At 43.2% G+C, this 13,420-nt stretch overlaps 1 protein-coding gene across 1 annotated transcript in view; it reads right to left on the bottom strand.

Annotated features, from left to right (window-relative positions):
• Positions 1 to 13,420, bottom strand: part of dip2bb (disco-interacting protein 2 homolog Bb) — a 42,547-nt gene that overhangs the window by 10,440 nt on the left and 18,687 nt on the right. The window contains exons 4-25 of the mRNA XM_053442485.1: positions 10,105 to 10,230; positions 9,650 to 9,997; positions 8,955 to 9,101; positions 8,242 to 8,361; positions 6,491 to 6,688; positions 6,182 to 6,273; positions 5,865 to 5,975; positions 5,646 to 5,769; positions 5,395 to 5,504; positions 4,954 to 5,056; positions 4,798 to 4,862; positions 4,416 to 4,509; positions 4,210 to 4,329; positions 3,991 to 4,105; positions 3,690 to 3,829; positions 2,715 to 2,851; positions 2,523 to 2,603; positions 2,267 to 2,394; positions 1,813 to 1,927; positions 1,523 to 1,724; positions 939 to 1,051; positions 71 to 151 (exon numbers count right to left, since the gene is read on the bottom strand). Of these exons, the coding sequence (XP_053298460.1) occupies positions 71 to 151; positions 939 to 1,051; positions 1,523 to 1,724; positions 1,813 to 1,927; positions 2,267 to 2,394; positions 2,523 to 2,603; positions 2,715 to 2,851; positions 3,690 to 3,829; positions 3,991 to 4,105; positions 4,210 to 4,329; positions 4,416 to 4,509; positions 4,798 to 4,862; positions 4,954 to 5,056; positions 5,395 to 5,504; positions 5,646 to 5,769; positions 5,865 to 5,975; positions 6,182 to 6,273; positions 6,491 to 6,688; positions 8,242 to 8,361; positions 8,955 to 9,101; positions 9,650 to 9,997; positions 10,105 to 10,230 (2,870 nt within the window). The remainder of the gene's footprint in view (positions 1 to 70; positions 152 to 938; positions 1,052 to 1,522; positions 1,725 to 1,812; positions 1,928 to 2,266; positions 2,395 to 2,522; positions 2,604 to 2,714; positions 2,852 to 3,689; positions 3,830 to 3,990; positions 4,106 to 4,209; positions 4,330 to 4,415; positions 4,510 to 4,797; positions 4,863 to 4,953; positions 5,057 to 5,394; positions 5,505 to 5,645; positions 5,770 to 5,864; positions 5,976 to 6,181; positions 6,274 to 6,490; positions 6,689 to 8,241; positions 8,362 to 8,954; positions 9,102 to 9,649; positions 9,998 to 10,104; positions 10,231 to 13,420) is intronic.

The following is a 13,420-nucleotide window of genomic DNA, read 5'->3' as shown; positions in this document are numbered from 1 at the left end:
AATACATGACGGGAGGTGCTGGGCAGAGGCAGGTTGCGAAGTGGTGAACTGGGAAGTCTGGGTATGGTACCTTTGCATTGAGAAGAATATAGAGGACGTGGTCTGGGTCCGTTTGTGCTCTCCACTGAAGAGCCTCCGTCAAATACTGATGCTGTGATAGGAAGAGAAAGGTAATTAGATGTGCAAACCGTACATGTGAGGCTGTGATTAAATAAACATCATAAACACGACCATGAAGAGGTTTTACAGGGAGAGGTTTGAGCTGATGGAATCACACCTATTCACAAACAGAACAAAACTTGGAGTCAGAGACTGCTGACCTCAGCAGACAGCCGTTTAAATTATCTCTTGCCGACGTGCAAACACTTTATGCCTCATGCTCCCCTGCCAATCCACATAATGAACAATAACTAAGGATGTGAAAGGGTATGTCTGCGGTAAAACAATGGATATTTACAAAAGGTGCATTTAAAATAATAACAAAAACATGCAAAAACTGCTTCTTTCTTTTTGACTAGTCCCACATTTTGACATAAGCACAACAAATAACATCCACAATACACTATAGATAAGAGCACGGTGAGAGTAAACAAGGATTTGGGGAAGATGCCAGAGGGGGCCGTGACTCTTACCATCACAGTGGGCCACATACAGAGCTACATCCAGAGAGAGACCAGAGGAAAAAGAGAGAAGAGTCCAGATTTTTTTTTAACATCTAAAGAAGTGAGCTCTGACTGAGCTTGTGCCATTATTACATTGGCAGTGCAAAGTTCTCAAATGTCTATTTACCCCCAAAACACACTGTAAGTTAAAGTACTGATTGTGTTCCCAGCTGCTTATTAAGAACCTACAAGTGGCTCTTAAGAAAATGTGGTTAAAATCAGATTCATTATTAGTGATTGGTTGAATATTGTTAAAATGCTCATAGTCACACTCACCTTCCGCACGAGATCCTGGTCGTCAATCATGCCGAGGTCCCTGCCCGCAGCCTGTGCAATCCTCTTCCCTGCCACCAGGTTGCCCACCATGACAGATGCAGGACCTACACCAACTGCAAGATAAGGAAAGTGTGTATAAGAAAGAGTGAGAGAGGGAAGAGTAGGGCAGGAAAAAAAGCAGAAAAAGACAGGAAAGAATAATGATCCTGTCAGAATCCACCACAGGTGTCATTCACATATCTGAGAAAAGAGATCACAAAATAAATATAGTATAAATAATTGTGACTTTTTCCAATTGTGCGACAGTTTCCCGGCCAACGCGGCATGAATATTACTTTGTCCAAATTTAGAAAATATTACGTGTGCGTTATATAAAACTACTGACCAGGCTCTTTTTTTTCACAAAACACTTTATACTCAGTCCCACTCTTGCACGCTGGCCTGAGTCAGCAGTTTCTCTCTTTCCTTTGGGATTCAGTTAGTAATTCAGGCGTCACTTCACGAGGAAATCGTACACAGGCAGAGAGCTCAACATAACAAGTTCAAACTGCAATTTTGGAGTCTCCATTTTCTCATACGTGTACCTGGCTGCTTCTGGCGCGGCTTGGGCAGGTTGGTGACACACGTGTGGGGACACATGAGGATGTTGCACGGGTGCAGGCTGCCATCCAAGAAGATTTGCTTGGCGTCGGAGATGTGGATGCCACCCAGGGGTGTTTTAGGTAAGGTGTTGGCCGGTACCAGAGCCAGACAGTAGAGGCCCACCTGGTGGATGCTGTCGATAGCCTGCAGAGGAAACCAAAAATAATGTTGACAGTGCTTGAAGAAAGCTGCTTCCTAATATAAACACGTGAAGGGTGATGATGTGATTTACCTGAAGCACTCGACTCATCCACTGGAAACTGTCCTCCTCACTGGCATCAGGCCTCTGCTCCGCCACAATCACGACCCTCTCATCATAGAACACTGTGACTGAAAACACAGCGATCCTGACACACACACACACACACACACACACACACACACACACACACACACACACACACACACACACACACACACACACACACACACACACACACAAACACACACAAAGTCAAAAAGTGGACTGAAACACTTCACCTCCACTCTACCCAGTGGTGAGTAGATAATTGGTGATTTAAAAAATGTTAGTGAACTATCCTTTTAATAATTTTCCATGGACAACACATCAAGTTGTGCTATGTTTGAGTCTGCTGTGCTTCCATTGTACCACTAGATGTCAGTATGGATATCTTTGAAGTCATCATCTCTATACACAAGAAGTGTTCAGCAGAATTCCATCTCACCTCCCACGGTACACGGTCTTGACTGGTTCCACGGCGAGAGCGGTGGCCACCAGGTCATCGGCATTGTGTCTCCGACCGCTCACCATCAGCAGACCTTCGATCTTCCCCACCACAAAGACCAGACTGCCCTGTAAGGAGCGGGGAGCACATTGAGCGCGGTCAGTACACGATCAAGTGCACAGATCCATTTGAAGATCGAGAGAGGAGGATGGTTTCCAGGTCAGCTGGAGTTTCTCATTAAAACAGTCCCACTTACGGGGCCGACAAAGCCCAGGAGTCCGGACCGCACAAATGGAATCTCTCCGATGGGAACTCCGTTACTGTTCACTGGGATCACCTGAACACAGCATAGACACAGAGGATGGAATTATAACCCAGAAAAAATCCTCTAATTTGGATTTTATGAGATCAGTGAAGGCAGATTTGAGTTTTACCCCGGCTCTCATACCTCGAATGTGTTTTTTGTGACTCCGGGCAGCCCGTAGTACATGGTGCCTCCAGCACGAGAGTTGATGATTATCTCTCCTATCTCATCTGTCCTACAGAGCTGAGGAGGCCCGTCAGGTCTCACGATGCACATCAGAGCTGAAGAGCACAACAATCAGACAATAGTGACTGATGGTTTTGTACTTTTCAGCCCAGGCTTCAATGCACACCCGTGTTTATCGTGGCTATCTAGAGGCCAAAGATCTAGAGGTGCACAACTGAAAGCTGATATTCTGTACAGTGAAACTCTGTTGAGGTTTGCAGGTTCATAGAAATTCAGGGGGAAAGTAAATGTGCGAGCTGTGTGATTTTCAAAAAACGGATAAAGAGTCTCATTTCCTTGTAGAGTTGTAAACTAAGGTATTAATATTAGGGGATTGAAAGCAAATACAGTAGTTATGTTTTATCAGAAGTCTATGTTGTTCTGTGTTCATGTTTTTAATTGTCCTCTATGTAAAGCACTTTGATACAGCTGTATTTGAATGGTGTTAAATAAATAAAGTTATTATGATTATGGATTTTGTTGTAGACATAAAAGCCTGAAAACTCTTTAAAAATGTATGTTCTGCATCTGTTTTATTTCTATCTGTGACGTCTTGTAACCTCACACAGGCTGAGTATTTGACAGAGTCACAAACACACAGTAAAAACATCATCATCATATACATCATCATGGAACATGTGCATATTTGATAATTTTCGCCAAATAAATCTTAATTTATTGTATTAGCTCAATTCAGAGCTATTTTTATGCTGCATTCAGGGGCCGTGAGCATCTTTCCTCTGTGAGAACCAATACATTTCAAATAATGTTACAACATACAGTTACTGATTTATGATCTTTTTTGGCAGCTGTAGTTCATTTGCTCATCCTGATAGCTCATGACAGATTTCCCCTCAAGCACCTATCTTTATGGATCTGTCCTTCTGCTCTCACCTCCAGGCATGACGTGACCCACATCTTGAACTGTCAGGGCGGAGTTCTTGTCCTCCGTGTTGACCCTGATGACACCATGGCTCAGGCCACCCATGGAAAGAATGGCCCGGGCAGGGAGGGGTGCGCCCGGTACTCCTGGTCTGCACAGGAGAGGAAGGAGGTTGATCAACAATTCCATTCATCCCATCCATTCTTCTTATCTCATGCACAACACAACATCAAATATATGAGTTGTGCAAATCCATTCATTACAGAACTTGCAGATAAGAAAAAAAAAGGGAAATATGAGTCAGTGTCATACCTGCGTATAGCGACCGTCATGGCCTCAGGGGAGGTGGCACAGGGACAGATGACCTCAGGCTTCAGGCCGTGGGACTGAAACACGTTGAGGAAGGCATCACAGGACGAGACCGACCCTGAAGAGTAAGAGTTGGTGGATTTAATATGTTGCATCATCAGATCTGTACAGTTTAAACAGGTCTTTATTTCACAGCAGGTTATGGTCATGTGAAGTACTCACAGGGGTTAGCACCATCAGCCACAATGAGCATCCGTAACGAAGCCAGGCTGGTGTCTCTCTGATCCCGATGAGCCATCATGGCCCAGTGGAGATCCCGACACTTCACCAAACCTATACGAGCTACACAGGAGTAAAAGTGACATTAGGGGTGTTAAATACATTTCTTTACTTGCTGCTACTCAAGCTGAAAAATCTGCGTAATTTACCTTTGTGGATGTGGACCCTCTGTACCCAGGAGAGAGGACAAGCCTTCATCACTGCATAGGGAACACTGATGGTGTGTACCCTGTTCATCACAGCCTGGAAAGAACAAATAAAATAAAATGAAACAGCTACATCAAATACTTAAACACGTCATGGTAGAGGCCCAAATTATGACATTCTACTAAACTGCTTTCAACAGACTTTGTGACTAAAAGTGTAGAGCTTAGCCGGGAAAATGTAGTTTTGTTTATTCTGTCACAATACAAGAATGCTAAATGCTATATAATGCTGAATCATTTCAATAAAACTTCAAGATTATTACAAAAAAGTGTCTTTCTTGAAATCGATGGCACCTAAACATACAGTACGTCTCCACATGCTCACCGTGAGAACACCGTGCCACAGGCCTATGTCCTTTTTAAAGTCCAGCACATTCACTAAAGTTTCCCCTTGAAAGGAAAGAAAGACAGAAGTGACGTGAGACATGGAAGAATCCATCAGATCAAGGCTAATAACGACACCTCAGGTCTGTGGGCTCACCCTCGCAGTAGTTGCAGGCCTGGGTCAGTGCTTGGCAGTGGGTCAACATGGCTACTTTAGACACCGCCACACCCACAACCGTGCCGTCTTTTCTCGCCTTGTACTACACAAAGAAGGAGACACAAGAGCATACAGGTGAACACCGGTGCAAACACAAACACACTGGTCAAAATGGTGCAAGAAAGAGTCAAATATTTATAGTATACTTTAAATATTATGACTTTTTCTCTTTAAAATACAATTTTCTTCTAAATTACATCTTTGTTCTCAAAATCTAAGGATGTATTCTCTTCAATAAGGCCCAAATACTCCATCAAACAAGCATATGTTACAATTTAAAGAGATTTTATCATCTTAAAGATGAACTTACTAATAAGAATATAGTTAATAGTTACTTCAGTCCAACATTATAGTCTTAAAAAAAGAATGAAACCAAGTCACCTCTATATATGCCGGGTCAGTGTTGGCGGTGGGGATGTGAGGCTGCCAGTCTTTGGAGGGTTTGGTCAGGTATTTGGAATCCGTCACAACCCACTTAAGTCGAGGCCAGCCTATCAGAGAGAGGCATCAGGGAAGATAAACTATTTCAAAATAGTCAGAAATTTACCTGTAATTTTGACTGTTAGCAATTACACATGATTAACCATTATACTGTAATTCTAAAACTTTAGGGACAAAAACAAGTTGCTGACCTTTGAATTGCAGAATTTCCCCTGTGGGTGTCTTGGGTAGACCCTTCAAACAGATCTCACTGGTCAGAGCCAGCCCAACCCCACAGCTGCCCAACAGGAAACCCACCTGGCTGATACCTGCGTCCTGTTACACACCCCACACACAAGAAATCACACAATTATCACAAGTATACATTCATAACTACTTATGTGGTGTTGTTCCTCTGATGGTGGTCTTACCTTGCGTGACAGTGGAACCTCGATAGGAACAGGAATCACTTCCGCCAGCAGGCAGCCATAGAAGGCCACCCAGAACATCCCAGGGTCACTGTTGGGGTAAACCAACGCCACCTGCAAAGACATTCAACTTGATGGTAAGCTTTTTGTGAGATTATAAAGATGAAAATGTATCTATATAGATGTAAACCCTGTAGATAAAGCAGTCTTAGTAATCTTCTGGCCCTTGAGTACTTCAAGTTTAATTCCTCTGTAATGTAGGACTTTGCCAGTTTGTGTGTGTGTATCTCCTCTATGCTTGTGTGCGTTTGCCGTCTCACCTTGTCTCCAGGTTTGAGGATTTGCTCGTTCTTGGTGCCCAGCTTGTTCAGGAGGGTGTACGCCAGCTTCACACTGCGACTCCACAGCTTCCCTGACAGACAGAAGGTGGACAGGGGAGGTAGAATCTGAGAAAAAAGGACATCTCATGGCACAAGATCAAGAGAAATATCTTTGCAACACAGCGATGTTAGTTTCCGGTACAAAATGTACGACTCAGTTGTTTGATACAGTTAACTTGACTTTGATTTGACACTGTAAACATCCTTCCATGGCTTCTGCATGTGAAATGGTACAGTTGTGTGCCTCACCATAAGTCAGTGTATAGAGCGGTCTGCCTGTGATGTCAAGCGCAGTGAGGGCGGGGCTCTTCCCCTGAGTGGACCCCCAACGGGCCAGTGCTGCCTGCAGGGCTGGGGGCCAGTTGCTGACCACGCCCAGAGGCTCTCCTTTCACTGGGATGATCTGACGGCCCTCCGGCTTGGGTGTGTTTGGGTCTGGCTGTGGCACTATGGCAGAGACAACAGAACACGTGGTCCAATATGGATGCTACAAAATGAAAACTAAATAACACAAAGGAAACCCACACTTGCATCCGTCCTGGTCCTGCTCCGGGTACAGGCGTGCTACATATAGAAATATGTTTATATTAGAGCTGTGAAAAATAACGCGTTATGATTAAATTACAGGATTAATTCATTAATTCAATTAATTTTTTTTTTAACGCATTTAACGCATGCGCAGAAGGACCTTCCAATTCCGCCGCCTCTGCACTAGTCGCCGCTCTAATGCAGTCAGACGGCAGCTGCCATTCAAACAAACAAACAACATGGATAATTTTGATGAACCTGAGGACCTTCTGGACGGGAAGATCGTGTTCCAAAAAAACAAAGATCGAACATTCAGTAAAACCAAGGTGATATGCACATGGCATGTGTTGGTTGGCGAGGGGCGTTCAAGTGGAATGCGCCAAACCAGACTCACTCGCAGGACACATTGTGCAAAAGAAGCGGTCAGCTTTACTGTCAGAGAATTTGAACAAGTTAGTTTGCCTCACCAACTGGCTAAAGACCGAGTAGCTAAGAGGGCCTTTAGAGGCATTAGATTGTATCATGGTGTGGTTAATGGTTGTGTGACAAAAAATATAAAAAATGTCAACCATCCTATGGCTAAGAAGCTCAAATAATTTCTGTATGATTTAAAAAAAAAAAGTTTTATTCAACCACACAATGGCTAAGGAGCCCGAATATTGTTTAGGATGAAGATTATATTAATGTTCCATATGGAAAAGCAATGATAACTGCTGAAGAACTGCTGAGTTGCAGCACAAAAGAAAAGTTAAATGTCATAAATCTTGTTTTCACAAAAATATTCCGAGAAAATCGGTAATGTGATTAATCATGATTAATCCATAGAAACCTGTGATTAATTTGATTAAAAATTTGAATCATTTCACAGCCCTAGTTTATATATATATTTATGGCTAGAAATGAACAAAACGAAGTCGGGCAGCGGGTGAGAATGACAGTATGTTTCTTTTTCTGGAGAAATAAGAAGTTGAAATTATTGTGCAGTATTTTTAACATCTAAATCAGCTTATATAAAGCCTAGTCTGCGGCAAGGATTTATTATGCTGTGAAAGCCCACGACACCATCTTTGACCCCTTCTCGGTGGCTTTGCTGCTTGTGAAAAGTGACAGAAACCATAAGCTTATGATGGCCGCGAGCTAGGTACGTCTTCGCTGAGGAAACCTGCCGACAGCTGCAGGAGCACAGGTGCTGCGACAGTTGACAGATTGTTTCCCGAGAACACAACTAAGCCACCAAAACAGGAGGACAGGGAGGCAATAAGATAGTGTGTATGTAGCGTGTGTGTTTACTCAGGGTGAAGGGTCAGGTTTGGAGATAATTGTGGGTCGGGTCTTGTACGGAGCTTTGTGGCTGCAGGTTTGTAAAATGGACCAGTTCAGGACTCTGCTAATCGCTCCACCACCGAAACTTTACCTTAGTACAGAGGAATCTTGTGATCACAGTGGTCGAAGTGTTTGAGGAAGCAGCGTACCTTCTACTATCTCCTCTGCGTCGTCGGTGAAGAACTCGCTGAGCGGGGGCCTCTTCGGCCTCTTCAGGGTGTTGAGAAGCTGCTGGATCTTAGTGGACACTCGGCTGTTCACAGGAACCCCTACAAGCAGTGGCAGGACAGACACAGTCACACACAACGGTTCATAAACACAGTGAAAACACTACCTGTTAGAACGTCTTCACATCTCCCAGTCTGCTGCTCTTCATCCCAAAGTGGAGATATTGTAGAGATTTGTTGACATAAGTTTGTTTTGAATTGATTGTAGTAATTCTCTGGGACGAACAGCAGCCGACTCACATTAGGTGGAAACAACACGAGGAAAACACGAGGAGAAGTGAGGGTTTTTGGGGGGGCTTGGGTTACACGTGCAGATTTAATTTAGGTTGTGTTTGTTGCATTTTTTTTATTTATTATCATTATAAACAAGAGGGCGAGTAAGGGTGGAACAGCAACATCACAGAGGGACATTATATATTAAAGAGTTTCCTTACTCTGCGTATTACCTCTTCCTACTGTATCAGCCAGTGAAATAAACAAGTGACAGGGTGGAGAAAGAAAGCAGTAAAGTCTGATTATTGATATGTCATGGTTGGAAGTCAGCAGTTATTGAGAAGAGAGAAGAGCCAGACACACAAAGGCTCCTGCAGAGACACACAAACAAATAAAGAACAGTTGTGTGGTGTGGCCGTTACCATCCCCAGTCTCCATCATGCTGGAGCGGCTCTGCCCACGGCTCATCCCCCGTACCACGGCGTTGGAGGTCAGGTCCACCCGCGGGCCCCTGGCTGGAGGGGCCACAGCTGTAACGTCTGGAGGCGGGGCGCTGTTCTCTGAGGGGACTGCAGGGGGAGCAACGGGAGAGGGTGTGATCAAACCAAATTTTTTGATTCAACTAACTTTAAAATACTACACTCTGGAATGTTTGAAAGGTATTTGAACGTGCTAGACTCCAGCATGCATAAACAAATCTGCCAAAGTTCATATATATGATTCATGTAGACATCAATTCCTTCGATGTGTGGATGCATAGATTTACAACAGCTCAACAGTTAACGTCAGATATTAAATCCTTTCAAAGCAGGTGTACCAGTTATTAATTAAATGTAATTAGAGTGGCAGAAACAAATGAATGGATTTAATATTCCTAAATTATTGCTTTTTTATATTGATCCATTAGCTACACCCATAGACTTTATACAGTATAAAGATGGAGATAGCATGACGTTAGTCTCCACTAAACCTAAACTGCATGTCTTTGGACCGTGGGAGGAATCTGGAGTACACGCAGAAAACCCACACAAGGAAAAGATGCAAACTCCTGTAATAAATAATTTCTAACTTTGCGATGGAAACTGCTGAACTAATACAATTAACAACAGCATCTCACCAATGCGACTTTGAGCCAGCATGTCGGTCACAGCTGTGGTGCGGGGCTGGTGCTGAGGCTGAGGCTGAGGCTGGTGCTGAGGCTGAGGCTGGTGTTGGTAGTGCGGCTGAAACAGAGGTTGGTACTGCGGTTTGTACTGGGGCTGAGGCTGAGCTTGGCTCTGAGGCTGTGGTTTGGCGTCTCCGTGGGACAGGGTGGAGGAGGCCGAGGACGAGGTGGAGGAGCCTTGGACGGTGCGGTTGATCCAAGCGTCTGGGCTCTGCAGGTTTGAACTGACCAAGTGCTGGGGAGCGACCAGTGATGACTGCCTGCGCACAGATGTCTCATCTTCATCATCTGATGAAGAGTCTAAATAAAAGAGAAAAAAGTATACATTTTCAGCCCTGTATTCCTCTGGTTAAAGGTCAGATGTGTCTGTAGATATGTCTTAAGAGGACAGGAAGACCTCCTCCAACCTGGTGGTGTACGAGTATTAATAGGAGACTGGACGTAAGTGGAGCGCCGCTTGGTGGGCATGGGCAGTGCCATCTTCTCCTCCTTATGTTTAGCCAGGGCAGCTTGTACTGCCTCAGTGTGGATATCTGCACAGACAGAGAACAATGCAGGTTAGGGATAGCTTTATCCTGGTGGCTTTGGATCTAAATAAAAACAAGGAAACCATGAATTTAACAATAAAATACTAATCTTTAAACATTTTTGAATTCACTCGGCAAGAGATACTGACCGCAACATAGAGTCAAGGATCGGTTTTTATTGAGAGATTATTTTCCTATAACCCAAGGTTGTTGTTTTTTAATGATGCGAGATTAAATTGTAATGTTTTCCCAAATTGTGCTTCAATGTAGCTGATATTTGTTTGAATTATTTCACTGATCTGTGAATCATATAAGTCAGTCGATCCCAACTCAACATCCAGAAAGTTTACTCTCTCAAATCAATCAAGGGCCTGGCAACTAGCATACTGCCGGAATGGATCCTCCAGTTAAAATGCAGGTAAAGAAACCAGCTTTACCATGAAGTGTAAAAAGTTGCCAGGTATGGAGGTAATGATAGTAGTATCATTATTATTGTATTATCTTCTATTTATCTCGTAGATAAAGCAAAGGAGATACGACAAAATACGACATTCTTTAATGTGGCAAGATAAATCTGAACAGAATAGAAGAACATATATATACTGTATATATAGAAAATTCTACAAATAAATATTGAAATCTAGTAAACTGAGACTGAGAAAACAAAACACTGATCTGCTTGCAGCTCATAGACACTATTAACAGGTAAACATTGCTTTATCTGAATATAAAGGATTTCATTTCTAGTGTTTTACTGGTATTTTTTAACACAAGCATTATAGTTTAGTTTCAGTAAGCTTTCGTTTAGGACGACACAGCATATAAAATGTGAAGGAAATATTATCGTTGAAGGAGTCAGAAGAGAATCGTGAGAGAATGACTGTTAGGTCACACACTCTCTCCTCCACATGCACACACTAATTCACCAAGTAATAAATGCAGGGATTCTCTCAATTGATGACACCCACAAGCAAATAGAGAAAATGAGCATGTGCGAAGCCACACATTCAGACTGCCAAGCAAAACATGTGCAACAAAAGCCCTCTCGCTGACAAACCCCATCTATTCACTCTGGGGACATTATTTCCATTCAGACATCAACACATTTAAATAAATAATCCAGCACAGCTCATTACACTGCAGCAGTGGGGACCATGATTACATAAGTGAGCTCTCTGCTGAGCAGATTGCTCCGAGCTAAATCATCTTCCCTCATAATGGGCCGCTGTCCACACTCCCACGGGAGCGTCAGATGAGGCCGAGTCCTCAAACATGTCTGGGAGAGTGAAGGCCGACTCCGTGGCTTTAGGCAGGAGTGAGGTGTGTTTGACACACGCAGCTAAAGGCCAAAATCTAACATTGTCTTTTATGTGAATCTGAGTCAGTGGAAAAGTTTTCAGCAGATTAATCTCTGGTGAATCCCTAGAAACAGGAGCATCATATAAACAGTCAACAGTGTATTGTAGGGAAGTAAGTGCTGACAGGCGGAGTCAGAGTAGAAATAACTGGAGGAAGCTACAGGAGATGAGATGCAGCCATAAGATCTTTACTTCCCCCTGTTTCTTATTGCTCCAGTGTTTAGTTATTTCTCATCTCTTTGCTTCTCTAGCGATGTGGTTCTGTGTATGACGACGGGGTTCAGTCTGTCAGCGCCAACATTTGGTGTGGATTTCATGAAATTTGATATGGATCATGTTTGCCTCATCCAGATGAAAGGTGATCCCTTTGGTGATTCCTCAGCTTTTAACTAATTGACATGATAGCTGATGTGATGTAAGTTGGATTCAATCTTATGATAATTTTTGTTTCCATTATTTTGGTCAAGCCATCTATATAAGTGAATGTAGGCTAAATGACGGATATAAAAAACAAATCACTTTCTGTTGAACTGAGTGAGAATCACAGATATGCAAAGGTACACAGCAGTTGGCTGTATCTCAGGTGATAAACTTCCTGGTGTGAGAGACACCAAACTCTGTGTCAACATTAGCTTTGCAAGGTCCAACATTGAAACACTGGGTGTCGTGTTGAGCCGTGCTCAACCCATGAATTGTCAAATGTTTATAAAAGTGATAAGAAATTTGATATGATTGCCACTATGAATGTGTTTCATCACAGTACAGTGACATCATTTAGTTTATAGCTCAAAATCACATCTTTAGATATAGTGGATTTACCATTTACTGCATCGATGCAGCAAAATGATAATTACTCCTACATTGTGGAAACTCAGTTAACTTCTAACTAGTACTTATTGTATTATATGAGGAGTAGTTAATGAATGAAGAAGGGAGTGAATTCGGACACTTGACTGCTGATAACCTTCCAGTTCCCCATTTGAACTCTACTACATAGCGGTCACAGTAAAATGGAAGGCACACTCATTTTATGACAAATGCTCATCATCTCTCTCGTCCTTGTTCGATGCTCGTCTCCTCCAGGACATTTCTTTCAACCCATCAGTCCGACAAAACTTTATTTTTAAACTGAACTGTGGAAACCCACATTTCAGCACAGCCCCTCATTGCTTTTAGTCATTTATTGGTAAATTGTGCCTTGACTGATTTCGTTGGAATTACACCCTGTTGCCTGGGTTTCCTTGGATTGTCTGTGCTTGTATTTGTGTGTCTGGTTGGGCGTGGGTTCCGGTTTTCCCTCCTATTCATCTCTACTCCTGAGCCATGTTGCCTAATCTGCTCCTCAAACCAGATCTAGTATAAGAACCGGTTCATCCCACAAGACTCAACCCAGGTCGTTGGGAGCAGACACGCTGCAGCGGCTTCCGTCTCTCACTAGGAAGTTTTTTTCAGTCTAGGTACTGTTTTTGGACTCAAAAACTATCTGTCGCTTAAGTCTGGACTCTGGAACCATGACACCTGGAACAATCCCCTCCCCTTGACCCTGACATCCAGCTACCTGTGCACATTCAAATTCCTTGTTAATAAACTCCTTACAAACTGTTATTTTCCTCCACTTACTAGTTTTCCCTTTAAAGTCCAGCTCCCTGAACTTCCCAAGCTCTAATCCATCCTCCAATTCCGATTCTTTTTACAACTGAAACATCTTCAGGCAATCCTCCATCGCGCTCCAGTTTAAGAGATTGACTCTCTTCCGCCTGGTTTATATCATGCCGAAGTTTGAGGGGGGGTTTCACATTTTCACATTGGAAAGGCGAGCAGGCAGAGAGAGAATAACG

This window comes from Pleuronectes platessa, chromosome 2, assembly GCF_947347685.1.
Source record: "Pleuronectes platessa chromosome 2, fPlePla1.1, whole genome shotgun sequence".
In the NCBI taxonomy this organism is placed as follows: Eukaryota; Metazoa; Chordata; class Actinopteri; order Pleuronectiformes; family Pleuronectidae; genus Pleuronectes; species Pleuronectes platessa.
Note: the sequence above shows the minus strand (reverse complement) of the source record. Positions and strands in the feature narration are given on the sequence as shown.